General features: G+C 44.9%; 1 protein-coding gene across 3 annotated transcripts in view; it reads left to right on the top strand.

The window, feature by feature from the left end:
* The window catches only part of LOC120926439 (lysozyme g-like), a 90447-nt gene that overhangs the window by 15997 nt on the left and 51154 nt on the right, over positions 1-23296 (top strand). The window contains exons 4-6 of one of the 3 annotated variants that reach the window (XM_040336349.1): positions 6565-6764; positions 7899-8037; positions 8673-8880. In XM_040336349.1, the coding sequence (XP_040192283.1) occupies positions 6565-6764; positions 7899-8037; positions 8673-8806 (473 nt within the window). In that variant the 3' untranslated portion in view covers positions 8807-8880. Of the gene's footprint in view, positions 1-6564; positions 6765-7898; positions 8038-8672; positions 8881-23296 lie in introns of those variants that run through there. The other 2 variants (XM_040336350.1, XM_040336353.1) reach the window with 2 other exon arrangements.

Genomic DNA, 23296 nt, shown 5'->3' with positions numbered 1-23296 from the left:
CAGCAGTGAACCGATGAAAACGGTCCGTCGGACCATTCTCATTGGTTTGAAACGACCGTGTGTACGGGGCCTCAGAGGGAAACGGACAGGCGGTCCATTTCCATCTGATCGCCCATGGAGGAAGGGTCCGTGTCCGCTCTGCATCAGCGGACGTGGACCTGTACTCTGCCTGCTCAACAGAGAAATCCCCTACCGAGAAGGTGGATCCACTGGCGGACTCTGCCAGTGCGAAAGGGGCCTTATGCCGCGTACACACGATCGGACATTTCGACAACAAAACCGTGGATTTTTTTTTTTCGACGGATGTTGGCTCAAACTTGTCTTGCATACACACGGTCGTACAAATGTCAGAAATTCCGATCGCCAAAAACGCGGTCACGTACGACGGCACTATAAAAGGAAAGTTCAATGTCAAGTGCGCCACCGTTTGGGATCCTTCTGCTAATCTTGTGTAAGTAGAAGTTTGAGAGACGATTCTTTTCAGCCTTGTGCTTTTTGTCTGTTACTGCTCTTTAGTTTGTGCTTGTGGGTTCGTATCTGGTTTTCAGTGCGTTCCTCCTTGAGGTTAAAAAATACAAGATAATAATGGTGTTGCCACACAAAATGAAGAAAAAATATTATGGAGATCACTAGAATAAAAAAAAAAAAAAAAAAAAAACAGGAGATTTTGATAAAAAAAAAAAAAAAATCACTATAAAAATTAATTCTAAACATTATTATGGAGATCTGGCTTAAAAAAAACAAAAAGCTTATTCAGGAGATCACGAGAGATAATAAAGAAATCAGTTTGTCAGAACTCTGTGTGAATATCAGCAGCAAAAACAACTTTATTATTCTAGCATTATAAAGAAGAGAATATGCTGTATTAAAAGATTAAAAAATTTGCAGCATGACGAATGTGCCGAATGTGCCATCTCTATTATGAACGCTAGTTTTACCAGACCGAGCGCTTCCATCTTGTACTTGAGCATACGTGGAATTGTGTGCGTCGGAATTGTCTACACACGCCACAACATTTTGTTATTAAAAAATTTGAGATCCAGCTCTTAAATTTTGGTTGTCGGAAATGACCACGGCAAATGTCCGATGGAGCCTACACACAGTCGGAATTTCCGACAACAAGCTCCCATTAAACAAAGACAATTTGTGGGACACAGATACTCAAATATAGACACCACATCCAATGTAAGAATACATTAAAGAAAAATGGAAGAGGGGTAACAAACCCTGGTACTTTAAACGGTGTCAGTAAATCAATGATATAAACAAAGTAAAAAAATATAATTTTTTATGTTACAAAATAGAACAGAATAATTTAGACATATAAAAAAAACATCCGATGGAAGTAAATCAAGCTCAACCATGAGCTATGGACCTGTAACAGGATTGCTCAACATGTTGAAACTCTCGATGAGCTTCTTCAGGAGCTTTACAGGTGATGCTAAAAGTCACAAAAAGAATGTGAAAAGGATGGAACAGCAAATTAGTAAATTTGACATGAATAGGTGCATATACACAATATATTAGAATGCAAATGGTCAAAATGAAAAATATGTAAAGATTTCTGAATACATGTAAATATACAAAGCTGGCTACGGCAATATGCGATTTTGTTTCTTTATTTTCTTTTTTGACTACATATATATGGATTTAGACTGGTTTAATATGGTGAGTTTTGCCTAGTGTTTGCACTTCAATCTTTATAAGAACTTGTATACTTATTTACATGTATTCAGAAATCTTTACATATTTCTCATTTTGACAATTTGCATTCTAATATATTGTGTGTATATTCACCTATTCATGTCAATTTACTAATTTGCTGTTCCATCCTTTGCACATTCTTTTTGTGACTTTAGGCATCACCTGTAAAGCTCCTGAAGAAGCTCATTGAGAGCGAAACATGTTGAGCAATCCTGTTACAGGTCCATAGCTCATGGTTGAGCTTGATTTACTTCCATCGGATGTTTTATATGTCTAAATTATTCTGTTCTATTTTGTAAAATAAAAAATTCTATTTTTTTACTATGTTTATATCATTGATTTACTGACACCGTTTAAAGTCCCAGGGTTTGTTACCCCTCTTCCATTTTTCTTTAATGTAAGCTCCCATTAAACATTTGTCAGAAATTCAGAGCGTGTGTATGCAGCATTATAGTTTCAGATATGTTTGTCCTGGTGAGCATTGTCAATTGAATAGAAACTTTTACGGTAGTCACCAAAACAGGAGGTGAGGGAAATCTCCTTTTTTTTTTCTCAATAAAAGGGAAATTTTGTAGTGGGGGACAAAAGTTTTATAAAAGTGGGATTCATTTCCTTTCTTGCTAAAATGAGAAGAAAGCAGGTTCAGATTTATAAAAGTAAATGATTTTGGCATTAGTCTGTTACCTTTTAAACTTGCCTGTTCTAGTGACAGCGTCTCCACAAAGAGGCCTCCCCAGCCCACTCACTCACCTTGCCCAGTGCTAACCTTCTGCTCCTTCCACTTTTGGTTATGGGGGAACATGTGGCCACATTCCCTGTAGCAGTGCTAAAGTCTAGTAGCCAATCAGTAGGACTGAGTAGTGTTGCATAGTTAATAATAGGGGATTTTAGTGGTAGCTGTGATGGCGGAATGAGCAATGAAGGAGTGATGACAAGGTTAGAATAGGGCAGCCTATTTCAACTGGGGTACCTTGAGGTTTCTTCAGGGGTGCCTTGGCAAAATGTCTAAAAATTGCCCCAAAAAGCCAGCAGATGGATGAAGCCTTTCATTTTAGTTGCACAAAGCCACAGGTTTTCACTGTACACGGTTACGACCTTTTAGCCGCCAGCATCCCAACAACCAATGACCCTCCCCTGCCCCTCTCTGTCAGCACTAGGGGGGTCACATTAACTAAGTGATGAAGTTAACTCCTGCAGGGGATTTCTCCCCCTCCCTCTCCTCATTGACACTCTGCATAATGCGAGAAGAGCTTGCACAGCCACGGTTGCCCGATCTTCTGCATCCTCATTGGCAGGGTGGAAAGCGACTCCCATGCCTCCCATTATCTCAGTGACAGTAAAAAAAACAGACTGATTTCTCCTCTCCATAGGACAGGAGAACCAGCCTGTAAATTTTGAAACTGGTGACTACTGCATCTGAACCGAGTGTCTAGGATACGCTTACATGATCCAGCGAAAACACCCACCCCCCTCAAACAAATACAGCTCCTCCTCCTCCAGCCCTTGTTCCTCCTGTGTCTGCCTGCCCTGCCCACTCTTCTATCTCCGGCGTGCCGCTGTATGTGAAAGAGGTAATGTGTGGGAAATATGAAAATCAGCAGCTGCAGATTCCTGGCTGTGTCAATGATGCCTGAGCTTCCAGCCTCAACCCATGGGTGAGTGTGCACTGCAGTACACTGTTGATCACTGAACTGTCCCAATCTCCATCCCTCTGCTTTCTCTGCCCCATCTGTCTCCCTCCCCCTCCTGTTCTTCCCTGAACTTCACAAAATTTCACTTCCAGTTAGGCTGGCAATCGATGGTACAAATTCCTTTCTTGCAACCACAGATTGCAAGAAAGAAATGTACATTATTCCCCCATCAACACAGTCAGTGGTGATAGGGGAATCCCTTTCCCCGAGCAATTGTATTCTTTGACAAACAGTGATAGTCACTAGCAGCTATAGCAACCGTTAGCGATAATCATAAGAGTATCCGACAGGCTGGTTGTACCCAAGTTCATCAATCAACTTGGTACAGTCTGCCCATTAATGGTTGAAATCTCAGCCGGTTCATCAGGAACCGGCTGAGATTTAAACTGTCCATGGCTGGTCTCAGCACTTAGGAAGCCCATACATTGATCACTTTTTTCATTCAACTATTAGTTGGATGAAAAAAAAATATATGATCCAATTTTCCCATCTACACATTTTAGGTGGATAGGGGGAATTCTCCCGTGGCAGAACTACAGGGTTGCTGTCAGGGCCGGATTTCAGACAAGGCCAACAAGGCCAGGCCTCGGGGCGGCAGTGGGTGCAGGGGCGGCACTGTGGCTGAGGGGAGAGGACACTTTCACTTTCATTTCTGGAGTTCCCCCTGTCATGCGGATGGTGAGAGGAGAGAAAACAGAGGGAAGAGGAGGTGAGATGGATCTCAGCAGCAGCACCCCCCCTCCCGGTTCTCAATGTCATTTTGTCATTTTTGGCAGCAGCACCCCCCAGGTTCTCAGTGTCATTTTCGGCAGTACCAATCCCAGTCCCCCACCCCCCCTTCCGCTTCTCAATGCATCTCAGTATCCTGCCGAAAAAGTCCCCCGGCGGATAATGTCCCCCCTGTACTGTGTAGACGAGGGCGGCATTGAAGGACCCGGCCTTGGGGCGGCAAAGGGAGTAAATCCGGGCCTGGTTGCTGTCCTGTCCTGGCTATTGACAGCACTGGTCTCTGTCTCCATGGCAGCAGCGCTAGTGCATTAGATCCCAGGGCTGATTACTTTATGGGGCAGATGGGCTCATGCACAGAAGGGCCAGCACAATTGGTTGTTAAAAATGGGATTGGGCATGTTCAAAGTCCCATGTGACGATCCCACAAGGAAGTCGACACTGCATGCCGCTAATCACAGGCAGTGAGACCTTTCCCAATCCACAGCTGCACAGATCAGGAAATGACTCCCTGCCTGTGATTAGCGGTGTGCAGTGTCGGCTTCCTGGCAGGATCGGGCACATGGGATTTCAAACATGCCCAAGCCCATTTGTAATGGTTGTAGACAGTTGAGCTCCCTGCGGGTTGCTTAGCAGCAGTGGAGCCTCCTCTGACATGCTGATCGGGATGCAATCCAGGTGATGCTCCTAGTAAAATCTAATGTTAAATATGAATAGTGATTTTATTGATCAAAGCCCACACCTTACAGGCATGGAGCTCACATGGCTGCTGAACTTACAGTTGATTTTTATAAATAAAACACACACTGTAGATATGTATGTGGTTGTACTCTTGATTCTAATAAATACTGTGTTTATTATATCTGACTGGGAGCATCACTTGGATCCCAATCGGCATGTCAACAGAGAAGGTTATTTAGCATTACTGCTGCTAGGTGACCAGCTGGGAGCTCAGCTCTCTACAACCAATAGTGCCAGCCTTCCCCTGTATGTACCCATAATGTCACCATCACTATGTCCTAATAGACTGCCGCCGCTGCCAAGGAGACAGATACCAGACCAGCGCTGTCAATAGCAGGGTCAGGACAGCAAGAGGAGGTTGGGGAACCCCGCAGTGGCAGAACATCTTAGCCCGGTCACAAGTGTAACCCTGGTAGTTCTCCCACTGCTTTGGTGACATAGCTCTTGTTTTCTGCCACCCTGGGGGGCCCCAATACAGTAGGAAGGGGGCTCACTGCAGAACACGTGAAAGGGTCCCATTGCGGGATTGTAATAAAGGGCACTGCAACAGATGTAAAGGGCCCCAGGATATAGATAGATAGAATTGTATTTTATAGTTGGGGGGGGCCCTACTTTTGTGCCTGTCCCCCCATGTGCCCCTCCTAAAAAAGCTGGAGACACCACTGCATTGCAGTGAAACCTCATATGTAGCCTAAAATGTACAGTTACCTGCCCAACCCCATCTCTCTGCGCTTCTTCTTCTTCCCCTGAACTGTGTGGGTGGGCACACTGATTAATTGATTAGAAAAAAAAAATTTCTATATAAAAAAGGCTTTTCAGTAAAACTAACTTTTTTAACTATTAATATAGCAATGGACAGCCTTGAACCTCTGGACCTTAAATGCACTACCACAGCTCCAGTAGTTAGGCTGATATTTATACAGTACGAAACCTGTTTAACAAGTAGTAAACAAAAACAATATTGAAAGGAATATATCACATCCCAGATACAGTGGCAGCTGGTGGGTTTTTCATTTGGGGGGGTTGGCAAACAAGCACCCCCTCTCCAGGCGGCTGGCCACACCAACCTGAGGTGAGCCTTTGGAGACATGGTCATGCCTATTGTTTTTGTGAAGTATGTTTATATTCAAACTGATCTATGCATAAAAGACGGAGATGTGTGTATGTGTGTGTATGTGTGTGTATGTGTGTGTATGTGTATGTGTATATATATATATATATATATATATATATATAATATTACACACACACACACAGAATATACAATATATAGTAACATGCAGATTAGTTGCTAGAGGGTACTTTCATTGCAAATCGTCTGGCTCTGTATATGAAACTGTTGAGATAATGTATAAGCCACATTTGAAGTGCATTTTTCTCAGTATGACACCTCATAGGCTTGCATGGAGAACACCGCATGAATATGTAATGCATAAATATAGCAGCCCCATGTAAGTACAGTTTTTTTTAAAACATTAACACATATTGATCAAATTGATAAGTTCGAAGAAATCTTACTTATTTTACAACTTTATCTAAAAAACACTAACACTCCCTGTAACAAATATTTTGTTAATTTTCTCATTGGATATCTGTATACATTTTTAAAGCTGTACCTGAGTTGGTCAAATTTTGTAACTTTTCTTGCTATAAAAAAACATTCCACTAATATCTTCAATGATAATGTTCTTTTTGCTTAAAGGAGTAAATGCATCTGAAAAACTGGCAAGAACAGATCTCCAAAGGGTAAACTCTTACAAGGAGAAGATTAAGTCTGTGTCCAGGAAAACTGGTGTGGACGCAGCTATAATTGCAGCAATCATGTCTCGTGAATCACGTGCTGGAAATGTTTTGGATGCCAATAAATATGGTGATAATGGAAATGCTTTTGGCCTGATGCAGGTAATCAAAGGTTTCCAATTAATAGTAAAATGAATAAGCAGTTCACTGGAAATGTTGATGAAATATAATTTATGGTAATAGAAATACAGACAAGTATGCACAATATTTAAACTGTACTACATTTTTACAAATTACACTTGAATATACACACCAGTTAAAGCTGTGTGGTGGCTGCATTCGTTTTTTGATTTATTTTTTTAGGCTCTTCTATTTTCATCTGCTAATCTGGCTGGTAAGGTTGTTTTCCAAAATACAAGCTCTTGCAGAAGTATCAGTTACAGGGATGAGACAAATAATTCAACGCTGGCAGGGGTGCTTGCAATTACAAATTGTATCCCAAAAGGGGAAAAAACTGTTTGCTGTAACCGCCTAAAGCAGCTTTCCACCCAAAAGTGGAACCTGCACTTATCTGCTTCCTCCTTCCCTCTGGTGCCATATGTGGGGGGGGGGGTTAAGTGGTACCTGTTTTTGCCAGGTACCCTTCCCCCACTTCTGGGAGACAGTTCTGCCACTCAGAGGTTCGCCCCCCCCCCCTTCCAGGCCAGATAGAAAGCACAGCGCACTTCGCACATGCACAGCAGGGAACCTGCTGTGAGGCTGAAAGGTTTCCCTTATGATGAATGGCGGCGGCAGCACCCGACAGCCGATCTGAAAATTGGCCAGGGTGTAGACACTGCGGGCTCCCTGAACAGGCAAGTGTCCATATATTTAAAGGCAGAAGCTACAGTATTTGTAGCTGCTGACTTTCAATTCCCCCCCCCCCCCCAGGTGGCACACCGCTTTAAGTGTTAGCTGGAGTTCAGCTTTAATTTGTTAGTGTATTTACATTTGCTAGTACATCTAACAATCCCCTCCCCACCAGACTGACAATGCTGCTGTCTGCTCCCACTCTGGATGAATAGGGACAGCACTCTAATTTAGGTGGTACGTTACTGGCCAGATCACCAGGTGAAAACAAAGGGGGTGAAAAAACTACCACATCTAATGATTTTTGGGTTTAATACCACTTTATGTAGACTTCAATGGAACAATACAGAATTTCTTCCCCAATGTGCTGCAACTAAATGTGGTAATATTAATTGTATGTACATCTTAAAGCTCAACAAACAAATTGTATGATTTTCTTAACACCAGATCGACAAAAGATGGCATACTCTACGAGGAGCGTGGAACAGTGAGGAGCATATTTTACAGGCCATAGAAATACTGATTTCCATGTTTGAAGCAATCAAGAAAAAATTTCCAAGCTGGCCAACAAGCCATGTTATGAAAGGTAATCATCCACATGATCAAATGTGTAATTCGTGGAGATTCAAATGCTCAAATATCCAGCAAACTGTATGTATAAAATGATGATATCTTAAAAAGAACAGGTCATGGTTAAATATGGGAGTGGTCAGTGCTTTATGAAAGGCGATTGCCTCCTTTATCTTTCTTAATTGTCATCACTAATCTCTAGCAGAGGAATATCTTGTTGTATTGTAAAAATTGTAAAAGTATGAACCTGCTAGCAACAGCTTTCTTTTAATGCCCCCCTCCTTTGCCTCACTATTAAGCCACCAAAAAACAACCTTCCAGCGCTTAGTCCTGTGAAAGCTCGGAGCAACCCAGGGCTTATATAGAGGTTCCTTTCTATCCGCAGAAGAAAATACAAAATTATAGGGTTCAATTACTGACAGCAAATAGACTTTGCTTTGTAAGTGAATCGTATGCAAGAAAAGTGTTTTTTCGTTTTTAAATTTTCCTTGCACATGATTGGGATTTTTTTACCACATTCACCAAGCTCTTGTAAAGTGCAATTTCCCTTGCAAAGTGAACAGTCTATTTGCATTTTCTAGGCACATGATTTTTGTCCTTTTTAAACTGTATTGGCAAATTTTTATACAAATATAACTTTTTTTATCACAGGTGCTTTAGCAGCATACAACATGGGTCCAGACAACGTCAAGAGTTTTGATGCAGTTGACAGTCATACAACTGGGAAGGACTACTCGAATGATGTAGTTGCGCGGGCAAAGTTTTACAAAAAGAATGGATTCTAAAGTCCATGTTTGGCATCTAACATTTATACTCTACAATACTTAAACAAATTATGAAATAAATTGGCAAAAAAACATTTGTGTGTTGTACTTTTCTTTATTAAAAATATCATTACATATAAAAATACAGTAATAACATTCTCAATATGAGAACACAGAGTAAAGAGATGGTTATATAATTCATGAGATTATAGAAAAGCTCTGTATGCATACATTTCACTTCCACATATGTACTGAGTGACAGAGTTGTAGGATATGGTAATCTGTGTTCCAAAGTGACCAAATACAATACAAATTCTAACCGTACTGTGGTGACCGGGGAGGGTGAGCCCCACGGCCACACACATGCGCTTGATGGTTAGCTACTTGGTTCTTGGGGCTAGGAGCCCAGGGTCAGGTGGTATTAACCCTTAGTGAGGGTCAGATGGTATTAACCCTCTCTGTCACATGACGCCACTGTAGTCTTGGAATACCCCGGGAAACTACAGCTCCGGGGGCCTCCGTATCCCCGCTAGTTAGGATGGTAATAACACAGTCCACAACAGGGGTTAAAACAACGAAGGCTTTACTGGCATGAAGGCAGGTGTCAAAATCTTCACATCGTTTAAACAGAGTGTCAAAATATTCTGCAGGCAGTCTCTGGATCACACAGCTGATAATGCTTGAGCTTAGTTGATCATATACTGTATATACTCGGCTGCAAAACCCGGATTAGTAATTCAGGGCCTATGCTTAACTAGGCTGAAAAATAGATACACTTACTGAAGTGTCTGTAGACTTGAGGCTTTTCGCCGGAATAACAGATTGATCCGATAAATGAGCTGAAGTACTGGTTCTGTAATGTTTAGGGATACTCCACTCTTTGCTGTATTTTCTCCTGGAGGCTTCGGGCCTGCACTGCCTCTCCTCTGACTGTGTTGGCTCTGCTAGGAACTGTGTGTAGTCTAGACTGGCTTAAACAGGAAGTACAATCCCTTATAAGGGCCTGGTCAGACTGAAGCCTATTGGTTGAGAGCTGTGGATCATAGAGACTGACCTGTAGTATAACACAACACAATAAGGTCTTGTCTAGCACTTTAGTCCTCCCGACTCTAATACACTCTGACTGAACATGAGATGGTTGACTAAACCTCTTAAAGCTATACACACCTAATAAACGTATTATCAACCATAACAGTGTAAATCACATCATGACTAGCTGAGTCCCTGCAGGGGAGACCCCACAAGCCGAGGGTCTCAATCTGACAGGGCCTGCAGCAAATACCTGTACTGGGACACCACAGTACACAAACCAGTTTTCAGATAAATGTAACTAGCTAAAATTCACCGAAATAAGTGAACAGGTCAAGGCAACATACTACCAACTGTTTCTTTCAAAGTCCTAAAACAATCAAAGCTATGGATGGCAGGTTACCTGGATCTATGCCATCAACAGCTGGAGGCTACATATAGCTGTGTGTACGGGCAGCATAAGATTGGATACTCAATGACTCTTTGTTCTACCACGCATTTCACAGAATGCCTACAGTGTATTTTTGTCACTTTTTAGGCTACTTTCACACTGAGGAGCTTTACAGGCATTTTAGCGCTAAAAAAGTGCCTGCAAAGCACCTCTCCTGTCACTCCAGTGTGAAAACCCGAGTGCTTTTCACACTGGAGCTGTGCGCTTGCGGGACGTTTGAGCAACATATTACAGACAATTTTCAATTCATTTTCATGGGTCTGACAGGCTGGGATGAATGATAAGCTGGTTGGCTTTGAGTGGTAGGGGTGTCTTCAGCCAAGAGCCACCTAAGCCATTCCTCTCCCCCGGAGTTCTCAGCTTTCTCAATGAGCTGGAGAAGCAGGACATCTATGGTGAGGTTACGAGTGGCACAGGTGAGCGCTGACGGTTCCTCCTTAGGTGGCTGGCAGCATTAGAGCAGGGTCCGGCGTAAATAGGGAGAAAAAGGGTATGAGACAGGGAGCTGCGGTGGCTCAACGCGATTGGCACTGTGCTGACAAGCCATTAACCTCTGCAGCTAGGGGTTCGGATCCCGGTCTCAGCTACATGTGAATTGAGTTTGGTGGTCTCAGCCCGGCTCCCAGTGGGTGTGCTATGCGAGGTAAGCCTGCGCTTAGTACGCCCACCCCCCTCCCACAAAAACCACCACACTTACACGCACTCGAAATTGGGTTAACATGCACGCACTTTGACCACGCGGTCTCTAAAAAGAGAGGCGAAGGACTAACGGGGCTGGTTGAGCGGGCTAGATCCTCTCACTCCCTTATAGGGAGTCCCTCTGCCCCGTTGGGCTTCAAAGCGGAGCAGGTAGGGCGGGCTGTGTGGGAGGACCCCCTCACACACCTGCCATTGTCACTCGGGGCATGGAGAAAGGTGGCAGATTGCCTCTGGGGGAGGCCCTGCCTTCTCCCAACTCCTGCAGTCCAGCTCCTCTCTCGAGTACACGCACAAAATACACTTTAAAAAAAAAAAAAGGGTATGAGCAGGATACCGCCAAAATATCCCAACAGACAGCTTGTTGCTGGGGGAGATTTCTCTGGAGATAACCAATGACCTCCGGGGATAACCTGCAAATCAGAAAGGTGGGGAGGAAACACAGCAGTGGTTGCACTTTGTACTATTCCATGAGGGCCCCTGCATACTTCACAGGACTGAACAGGTGGTGTCTGTTGTGCACAAAGGGCTATGCCGCATACACACGCTCAGAATTTCCGATGGGAAAAGTCAGACGAAATTTTTTCATCTGATATTTCAACCGTGTGTAAGCCCTGATATTTCAACCGTGTGTAAGCCCTATCTGACTTTTTCCGCCAAATTCCAATGGAATTTTTTTTCAGCTGAAAAAAATCGGAATTTCTGGATGCAATTCTGGCGGACTTAAAACCAAGCATGCTCGGAAACAATTCGATGCAGGCTCGGAAGCATAGAACTTAATTTTCTTGGCACCGCGTTCTTGACGGTCGGATTTTAGTGTGACCGTGTGTATGCAAGAGTGGAATTCTGTAGGAACTCCATCGGAAAAACCCACTGGAGTTTATTCCGACGGAAATTCCGCTCGTGTGTACAAGGCATTAGGCTGCTTTCACACTGATCAGTTTTTCTTCAATTTGTGCATTACAAAAAGCAGAAGAAAAATGCATGACCATTAAATCCTTTGGAACTCTTCACACTAGTCAGTTGTTGATTCTTTGCTTTTTCCTCCTTGCTGCATTTTTGGTGCATGCTTGGAGCAGTAAAAAAAAATGCACCAAAAACACCCCCCCCCCCATTGAAAAGAATGGAAAACACATAAAAAAAATGCACCCTCAGGGGGGCGCCCGAGTGGCAAGTCTGGGAGAAGGCCATATGATGTCCACCCACGATGGGAGCACTCCCGTTTGGCCCTCATTCTATTATAGGCCAGGCAGGAAGCGGTTAAAGGAAATTTAAAGACTACTCAGGAAAGGAAAATCTTTGAACTTTGAATGATGATTCTGTTTAATACATGAAATAACAAACTAAACGTGGACCTCGGTTTTCTAAATCACTATCAAATACTGTAGTTCTATGACCATTCTCACCTCTGGGACTTTTCTCCCTCCCTCACATTCCACAGCCCACTTTTCTACCCCTAGTCTGACTTTTTTTCAGAATTGTATTGTATTGAATTCTTGTGTAATAATGTTAAAGGTGATGTTATGCTAAGTAAAAAGATACCTAACATGTCATTCTTTAACCACTTCCCGTCCGGTCAATAGCAGATTGACAGCCGGGAAGTTGTTCTGTTATCCTGACTGGACGTCTATTGATGTCCAGCAGGATAACATGCCGGCGAGCACAGCGATCGAGGGTGCGGCATGTCAGTCTGACATCCCGCATTTCCGATCGTGATAAGAAGCCTCAGAGGCTTCTTGCCGCGTGATCAGCTGTGACCAATCCCAGTTGATCATTGCGTGAACCAGGAAGTGCCGGTAAAAAACATAATTTCTCATGTTCAATCGCGCACTGGGGGAGGGGGGGGGGTCTGTGCTGATAATCAGCACATTGATTTTCAGCACAGCCCTCTCAAATGTAAAAATGACATGCCCAGCAGTGCCCCATATAATAAACTCTGCAAGTGCCAATCCCTGCTTACCACAGTGCCAATCACTGCCCACCACAGTGCCAATCACTGCCCAGCAGTAACCTGTCAGTACCTCATCATCAGTGCCACCTGTCAGTGCCAATCAATACCACCTATCAGTGCCGCCTGTCAGTGCCCATCACAGATGCCAGTCAGTGCCCATCAGTGCCGCCTGTCAGTGGCCATCAGTGCCACCTATCAGTGCCCAGTGCTGCATATCAGTGCCGCCTATTGGTGCCCACCAGTGCTGCATATCAGTGCCGCCTATCAGTGCCCATCAATTCTACATATCAGTGCCTCCTCATCAGTGCCACTTTATCAGTGCCAATTCCTCAGTGCCCATCAGTGACAACTCATCAGTGCCCGTCAGTGAAAGGGAAAACAACATTTTATGACAGAAACTAAAAAAAAAAATTTTTTTTCAAAAAATTTTGTTTTTTTTAATTTGTTTACCAAAAAATAAAAACCACAGAGGTGATCAAATACCACCAAAAGAAAGTTCCATTTGTGGGAAGAAAATTATAAACTGGAGGAAGTTCTTTTGGGTTTGTAGGCAGCTGAGAAGAGACAGGTGGGTTGAATGCAGGATAGGTACAGGGAGCAGAGACTGGATATTGGTATCTGGTGGGAAGCAGTGTGTACTGAGCTGCGACTGGGGTTGCCATGGGTGATGGGAGAAAAGACTTTTGAACAGGTAGGTGTCTGATGGTAGAAGTGGTTTGCTGTGGGTTGGCTGTGATTGACCATGCACAGAGTATTGGTTGGACAAAGAATGAATCACATGCTGCCTGTCTGACAAGGGTCTGTACTGACAAGTGTAAAGATGACGGCAGGTCAGCCTGTATTTGTAGGAGGAGTCGGGAGGTATTTAAACCCACCCTCCTTCCTCCTTCTGGGCGACGATTTCTTGTGTGCCCGTCTGACGTCACTTCCGGGTTTTCGGCTCGGCAGGACGTGAGGGGGCAGGACGTGAGGCTGCAGGACGTGAGGCTCCTTGAGGAGTCCCTGTGTCTGCCGTTTTTTTACAGGTTTCAGGAGTCAGTCGGGGGGCCCCACAGGCGAACAGCCACCTCCATCTGGTCGGTATGGGGCATCCGCGGGTGGGAGGGCTCCCCTCTGAGTCGACACACGCTACTTCCGTGTGTGACGTCAGAGTGCCGACAGGTGCACGCTCCGATGGCTGCAGCTGAACGGGAGTCGTGTCCTCCCTCCTTACGGGTCAGGGGTTCGCTCCTCTCCCTGCGGTGGAGTTTGCAGGGGGAGCGGGTGTCTGCTTGGTAGCTGGGGGGCTTGGCCAAGTGGTTGTGGGGGTTCCCCAGTCGGGGGGAGTGGCAGTACGAGGTCCGCTCGTTCTTAGCAGCAACTTAGGATCTGTGGCTGCCAGCTCTGGCCATATGCAGCATTCCATTTATATGCATACTCCCACAATACATGTTCAGCTCCATTCATGTACATAGACTCCATACTTCACGTCCAGCTCTGTAATCCACTACTATCCATGTGTCATGCATCTCCCCCTGTCTCAGGTTTCTGGTAGCTTTATGTTTTTCATGCCTTCATGTTCTCGTGTATCTACATTTCCCATTGCGGTTATGTTCTCAGGGTTTTAGGGTCTCATGCGACTATGTTTCTCATGGTATCATGTTTCTCATGCGATTTCGTGTCTTATGCGATTTGTGTCTCATGGTATTTCTCATGCGACTACGTTTCTCATGCGACTGCGTTCTCATGCGACTACGTTCTCATGCGACTACGTTTCTCATGCGACTACATTCTCATGGGATCATGTTTCTCATGCGATTTTGTGTCTTATGCGTTTTGTGTCTCATGGTATTTCTCATGCGACTACGTTTCTCATGCGATTTTGTGTCTTATGCGATTTGTGTCTCATGGTATCTCTCATGCGACTATGTTTCTCATGCGACTGCGTTCTCATGCGACTACGTTCTCATGCGACTACGTTTCTCATGCGACTACGTTTCTCATGGGATCATGTTTCTCATGCGATTTTGTGTCTTATGCGATTTGTGTCTCATGGTATTTCTCATGCGACTGCGTTTCTCATGCGATCGCGTTCTCATGCGACTAAGTTCTCATGCGACTACGTTTCTCATGCGACTACGTTCTCATGGGATCATGTTTCTCATGCGATTTTGTGTCTTATGCGATTTGTGTCTCATGGTATTTCTCATGCGACTACGTTTCTCATGCGATCGCGTTCTCATGCGACTACGTTCTCATGCGATCACGTTCTCATGCAACTACGTTTCTCATGCGACTACGTTCTCATGGTATCATGTTTCTCATGCAATTTTGTGTCTTATGCGATTTGTGTCTCGTGGTATTTCTCATGCGATCGCGTTCTCATGCGACTACGTTCTCATGCGATCACTTTCTCATGCGATCACGTTCTCATGCGACTACGTTTCTCATGCGACTACGTTCTCTTGGTATCATGTTTCTCATGCGATTTTGTGTTTTATGCGATTTGTGTCTCATGGTATTTCTCATGCGACTACGTTTCTCATGCAATTGTGTTCTCATGCGACTACGTTTCTCATGCGATCACGTTTCTCATGCGATCACGTTTCTCATGCGACTACGTTTCTCATGCGACTACGTTTCTCATGCGATCACGTACTCATGCGATCACGTTCTCATGCGATCACGTTCTCATGCGACTACGTTTCTCATGCGATCACGTTCTCATGCGACTACGTTTCTCATGCGACTACGTTCTCATGGTATCATGTTTCTCATGCGATTTTGTGTCTCATGCGATTTGTGTCTCATGGTATTTCTCATGCGACTACGTTTCTCATGCGGCCATGTTTTTCATGCGGCCACGTTTCTCATGCGACCACTTTCTCATGGTATCGTGTTTCTCATGCGACTACGTTTCTCATGCGACTACGTTTCTCATGGTATCATGTTTCTTATGCGATTTTGTGTCTCATGCGATTTGTGTCTCATGGTATTTTCTCATGCGACTACGTTTCTCAAGCGACCACGGTTTTTCATGCTTGCTATGTCCTCATATGATTATGTTTCTCATGTGTTACGTTTCTCATGCGATTACGTTTCTCATGTTTTTTTCTCATACGGTTACGTATCTCGTGGTAGTTCTCATGCGGTTACGTTTCTCATGTGTTTACGTTTCACATGGTATTTTCTCATGCGATTACGTTTCCCATGCGTTTACGTTTCCCATGCAGGTTATGTCCTCATGTGTTTACGTTTCTCATGCTAATCATGTCCTCATGCGGTTACGTTTCTTACGCGACTACGTTTCTCATGCAATTACGTTTTTCATGCCTGTTATGTCTGTTATGTCATGTGATTATGTTTCTCATGCTAGTCATATCCTCATGGGTTTTACGTTTCTCGTGCGAGTCATGTTCTCATGCAATTTTATATTTCTTTTTTTTTTTCGTTTTACGTTACGTTTCTCATGCTATTCATGTTCTCGAATATTTACGTCTCTCTTGCAGGTTTCAGTCGTGATGCAATTACATTGTTTGCACTTTTTCATACGAGTTGCGCTTTTTCATACGAGTTGCGCTTTTTCACACGATTTTATGTTCTCAGTGTATTTCGTTTCTCATGCAATCATGTTCTCGCGTGTTCACGTTTCCCATGCAATTTTACGATTTTATGTTTTCATGCAATTTATATTCTCATGTTTTCGTATCTCATGCTATTGATGTGTCTCATGTGTTTTTTTTTTTTCCTCCCGTTTCTCATGCTATTCATGTTCTCGAATGTGTTTTTTCTCGTGCTACCTTATGTTTCTCATGCAGGTTCCAGTTGTGTTAGTTTTCATTTGGTAGTATTAGCATGTGCTTTTTAGATTCATGGCGTTCCACCGCTGGGGGGGGGTCACCCATCACATCTATGGGTGCTTACGGATTGAGATGATCGTTTTTAATTGGCTTGTACGGTGGCAAGTCTCCTCATCCGTTTCTCATACGTTTCATGCATCTTGACATTTCTTTTCTCAAACATCGACCTGACACGTCTTCAGGTTCATCAGGCCTGAGTGTACGTTTTTAATTTGCCTGCTACGCCTCAGGTTGCTCGGCCTTCGCATTTCATGGGTTTGTCACATTGTCAGTCCAGCTGCACTAGTGCTACACTTACCTACATTTTATTTTCATAGTCTGGGCATACATGTCACATTCATATCCTCACGTTAGTTCATGGCCACTCTCCACTGCTGGGTACCTGTCACGTTTAAGGGTATTGTCGGATTGAGATGTTTTGTTTCTAATTGGCTTGTGCAGTGGCAAGTCCCCTCATCCGCTTCTCACGGCTTTCATTACATTTTCGTACGTCATGTTATCTTACTACTTACATCACTTGCCTGACACATCTTCAGGCTCATAGGCTTGAGTGTTACGTTTTTAATTGGCCTGGTTTGCCTTAGGTTGCTCAGCATCCTGGTTGCTTTTCTCACAAAACATTCTGTACCTACTTGCGGTTTGGTTCTTTTGCCACTTTTCAGCTCAACAGGTTTTTCAAGCTGGTGCCCAGCACAGTCTGGGCGCCAGACTTTTGCGGATGTACTCAGAAATAGGCCACCCTCCTTTCCCTAGCACTCCCTTCCCTGCTAGCACAGGGCATGACACGCAGCCATTCCTTGCTGCCTAGCTAGGGTAGCACTTCATATATTCACTCCGGGCCGTGCTTTAGTACAGGTGCAGTTCTGCTGCTTTTCATCGAGGGGTCTGTATTTTCGTTGTTGAGAAGTTAGATTGGCGGTAGTCAGCTTTCTATTCCGGACATACCCCAGTTCCACATGTCTGTCACAGGCAGTCTTGCGTTGGGGGCTTGTGGTTACATACGGTCACTTTCATTTCAATCTCTTTGCTAGCTCATCCTACTGTTATTATTTTTTGGCCCCTTTTAGGCATACCGACCACGTGACCCCGGCACACCTGAGATCAATTTCCCTGTTTCCCCTCAGACCTTTCCCTAGCACGATTACCTGAGACTCTGAGTACAAGTGTAAGGCTGACCGCAGGTCAGCCTGTATTTGTAGGAGGAGTCGGTAGGTATTTAAACCCACCCTCCTTCCTCCTTCTGGGCGACGATTTCTTGTGTCCCACCCACCCATCCCCTTACTTTTTCTTCTTTTACTTCTACTTGGGTATGCCCCCTTTTAGGCATACCGACCACGTGACCCCGGCACACCTCAGGTCAATTTCCCTGTTTCCCCTCAGACCTTTCCCTAGCACGATTACCTGAGACTCTGAGTACAAACTGAATAGTGCTCAACAAAGCATGTGGGATCATCCTCTAGCAGCCACACCAGACATTCCACCTGATCAGCATTGAAAGGGAGAGAAAAATCATCACAGGGCCCTGGAACACAGGACAGGGCTAGCTCAGCACATATTTGGATCAAAGGCTGTCCCTCTCCAAACAAAACACAGCCTTGGTCAACTTGGGAGTGGACCAAACGGATGATCTCAAGCAGGTGGTCATGGGTCCACTCTTTTAGTGTCTGGCGTAGATAGTCACCACTCTCAGACGCCAGCAAAGCATAATAGGGAATCCCGTTAGGGTTCATTTCAGCAAGCCAACAGAACCGAGATGGTTCCTTTGTGCAGCCACTTCTGATCAGGGATGGCCTTGGCTTTCTGTCATGAATCAGATGCGATCAGAACTGTGTGGACTGCACAAGTGAACCAGACGTATATAGGTGAAGAAAGTAATAATTTATTAATGAAATGTGAACAATATGTAACGCAACCACCTCCAATAATACACACTGCACAGCAAACCAATATTAGACAAGACCCCAAAAAAAACAATAATCAGACAAATAAATATAGCCAAACGGGAATACCGCAATCGAAGTCTAGCTAAGCCAGGGTCATAACGGGAGATCAGCAAATGGGGGACAAGGAGCAATGGACAGGGAGAGGGTGGAAGGGATCAGATAGCAGGGCAGGGATCCAGGGATACAGGACTGACAGGAACAGGTATAAATAGGATTGGGATCAGGGTTCAGGTTCAGGGTTCCAAGCAGGGCACAAGACAAAGCCAAGGCAAAGTATGTTGAACTTGCCAGGTTTTTATACCATTACCTGCTACCAGGTTCAGGTGAATCCTAATGACAGGAGGAGATACATGCTCCATCCTGCCGGGATCCACCCGCTGGTGGACGCCAGTACTGCAGGCAAAGATCACATAACACCAGCAGGGAAAGGCTCTCCTGACAGTTCTAAACTGCCAGGAGACACCTGCTGGTGGACATCAGTACTGCACGCCAAATATCAGACGGTATTACCAGCGAGTGGAACCTTTCCTGACACTTATGCTACGTGCTTGACATTTGTTGGTAAAAGTATATGGGCCTGCGGCCTAAAATATTGAACATGTTCGCTTAACCTTTTTAGGCTAAGGGTTGAAGGTATGTTATACCCTCTCTCTTAGTAGCTTAATGCATTCCTCTATGTGAGTGATATGATGTAGAGAACCCCCAAACTCTTATTTCTCTGTTTAGAGTGATGCCTGGGGTCCGGTACTGATAATCACTATACATAGAGTAGTGCATTGAAATCCCTAATGTACTTGTGCTCATTCACGTTTATTGTAGTCTTTCAAAGCTAGGGGTTAGAGGCATGTTGTAATACCTCCACCCTTAGTAGCTCAACGAATTCCTATATGTGAGAGAGATGATGTAGTGAACCCCCAAACTCCTTTTCTCTGATTGGAGTGATGCATGGGGTCCAGTACTGAAATTTCACATATCATAGAGAGGTGCATTGAAATCTTTCCCTAACCGCAGTTGTGGTTCACTCTCGTTTGCCGTAGTTTGTGACACTGACTCTACGTGGGTGCCTGATAGAAGAGAGGAGGAGAAGGCACATCTCCAACGAGGCAGGATGCCCTCCAGGGGCCAGCTTAAGGGCAGCCACCCGACTGCACCACACCGCAGAGCTCCGCATGTGCAGGGCGCTTCTGACCCCCCGCGTTTTTTCAAAATTCCTTTGGTGTGGGCCTTTTTTGAGACTTGTGCAGCAGATCCTACCATTGCTGTTTGCAACATATGTCTGAAGTGTATCAAGCATGGCCAAAACAACAGCCGCTTGGGCACCACATGCTTGATCAGACATATGTCGACCTCACATGCAGTCCGTTTTTTTTGAAAATTTCTGTTTATTGAAAATTTTTGGACATAACAAGATATACATTCCTTGGCACAACACCAAGCTTACCTAACGGTCAACATGACCAGTTACTAACATAGAACCTTGCCATCACAGATAGCAGTCATAACAACTTAACCCCTTCCCTCCACCCCCCCTACTCAGTTTCCTACCCCCCGTCATACCATATCTTTAATCATATTGAATAGAAGCCTCCTCCTCCCCAATGCGAGATACAACCCGCTATACCCGATGCACCCGGACTAAATGAAATGACAATGTAATACGGGAACCTTCATACATCAGAGATCATTCTCAGCTACCCAACTGTCAAATCAGATTCATACCAGGCCCTCCATACTTTCTCAAATTTACCACCACAACCCCGAGACAAGTATGTCGCCTTATAATATGGAAGCATAGCATTTACCAGCCCTTTCCAGAAAGCAACCTCCGGAGCCCCCGGACTCCTCCATTTGAGTAAAATAGCCTTTTTCCCATAGAATAGTAGGATACTGAGTAATGTTCTGTGAGCCCTTGACGGGACCACTTCCTCCACCAGGCCGAGCAGACATACACTAATTTCTTGTGGAATTGGTACCCCCAGAACCCCCGCTATACAGGAGGTGACCCCAGTCCAAAACTGCTGGATCTAGGGGCAGCCCCAAAATACATGGTGCGCGTCCGCAGGAGCAAACGTACACCTCCAAAACTCTGAGGGCACCGATGGATATATCGACCCCAACCTGGCAGGGGTATAATACACTCTATGTAGGAACTTGAACTGAATCAGCCAGTCCCTAGCCGCCACCAAATATTTAAATGGACGGTCCCACATGTCATCCCATTCCTCTCCCTGTATACCTGGAACTTCTGCCTCCCACCGCTCTCTGCACTTGAGCAAGGCCTTGGGACTAGTTTTAAATAGCTCTTTATATGTCACTGACAAGGTCTTGGGCAGGTCGTCTGTCATAAGCAAGTCCTCTAATCTAGAAGGGAAAGATTCAACAGTCTCTGTCCCAAACTGAGTCTGAAATGCATGCCTCAGTTGGAGATATCGAAAAAATTGTGTGTTAGGAAGATCATGTTTGACCTTCAATTGGTCAAACGTCAAGAGTACCCCGTCGCGAGTAATATCCTTAAGCAATTTAACCCCCTTAGATGCCCAACCCCCAGCGTCATCAAACTTATAGAACTGTTGCAGCTTTGGGTTCATCCACAGGGGGGTTGAAGGTGAAAACCCCTTGTAACTTGGACAAGATAACGTCACCACCTCCTCCCAAGCCTTAACAGTAGCCTTCATGGAATCAGTAAGAGGGAGATCCCGACCAGTGCCCCTATAAATAGCCAGACGGAGGGACTCATAGGACCCTAGATGAGCTGCCTCCAATACGGTAGCCGAGTCACCCGCATCCGAGACCAACCACCTATGCACAAAAACCAACTGACCAGCCAAGTAGTACTTACGCCAGTCAGGTAGCGCCAGTTCCCCTTGGCCCCATGGCTCCCGCAAGACCTTCAATCCCACTCTACGCATTTTAGGTGCCCAGAGAAACGAGCTGGTGATACTGTCACTGTAGCATTCCTCAAAAAATACAAGATAACTGGAAGAATCTTCATCTTTAAAAGGTTAACCCTGCCAATCAATGATAAGGGAAGCTTTTGCCAAGCCTGCGCCTTTTGTTTGAAAAATATCAAAAGGGGCAGCAGATTAAGAGACATATAGTCCATTACACTCGCTGTTACCTTCACCCCCAGATATGTTATCTGTGTAACCCATTTTAGTGGTAAATTAGAATTTGCCATTGCTCTCGCCCCTTCATCCAAAGGTAGTATGGACGACTTGCCCCAATTAACCTTTAGCCCGGAATAGGTGGTAAATGTGTTCATAATATCCAAGGCGGTCACTAACGACTCCCCCGGGTCCCTTAAAAACAGCAAAAGATCGTCTGCATAGAGTGCCAAGCCCTCATCAATGCTACCCACCCTAATTGCCTTTACATCATGAGAGCAAACAGGAAGGGTGACAATGGGCACCCCTGCCTGGTGCCCCTACCTATCGAAAATACTCGGTATGACCCCCGTACGAATAGCTGTCCTAGGTGTGCTGTACAACAGTGAAATCCACTGCCAAAAAGACTGCCCAAAGCCCATGGACTCAAGGATTGCATGCATAAAATGCCAGTCCACTGAGTCAAAAGCCTTTTCTATATCAATAGAAACAATAACCCTATTGGACGAATCCAAATTGGGAAGCTGCAAATGCGTGAAAAGACGTCTCAGGTTGGTATCTGTGGACTTACCAGGCATAAATCCCGTCTGGTCAACATCTACCAGTGAGGAAATAACCACCGCCAGTCTCCTCGCCAACACTTTTGTCAGAATTTTAAGATCCATATTCAGTAAGGCAATGGGTTGATACGACGAGCATTCCAGCGGATCCTTACCTGGCTTAAGTAATAAGATTATATAGGCATCAAGCATTGAGGCCAGAAGCGCCTTTTTTTGTAGGCAGCAATCAAACAAGGTCGTAAGCCTGGGGGCTAATTGGTCAACATATAACTTGTAAAAATCCGCCGGGAACCCGTCCGGACCAGGCCACATGCAGTCCGTTTGCAACAGTATTTAAAAGACCCACACCAAAGAACAAGGCGGACCTCCTTGCTCCTCATCAGCTGGGATCTGTAACCCCATTTTGTTTCACGGAAGGCGATTCCAGCTCTTTACCCACATGTGGAAGGCAATGTCTTTGCCTCGTTGGACAGGGCAGTCAGCGGTAAGGTGCATATTACCGCTGACTCATGGTCCAGCAGGCATGGACAGGGACGTTACCTTTCTTTCGTGGCGCACTGGGTAACTCTCATGGCAGCTGGGAAGGATGCAGGACAGGGTGCAGTATTGTTGGAGCTTGTTCCGCCACCATGCCTCCAAAATGCTGATAGTGGTGATTCTGCCACACCTCTCTCCTCCACCCCCTCCTCTTCTTCCTCTATGGCCTCTTCCTGTGCAGATTTGTCCTCGGAATCAGCGGTGCTCCGTAGGTGTTCAAAAAATGCCATATGGTGCTTGAGTTGGTCTGCTTAGGGGACAGGAGCCACACTGGGGCAGAGATTCTGTCAGCTCTGCAGGGGCAGGCTCAGAGGTGGTTGACGCCATGCCAGCTTCAGCCAGGAATGGTGGTTTGCGAAAATTACACCAACCTTCTCTCCGCCCTCCGACAGGGACACTTG

Source organism: Rana temporaria, chromosome 2, assembly GCF_905171775.1.
Source record: "Rana temporaria chromosome 2, aRanTem1.1, whole genome shotgun sequence".
Lineage (NCBI taxonomy): Eukaryota > Metazoa > Chordata > Amphibia > Anura > Ranidae > Rana > Rana temporaria.
Note: the sequence above shows the minus strand (reverse complement) of the source record. Positions and strands in the feature narration are given on the sequence as shown.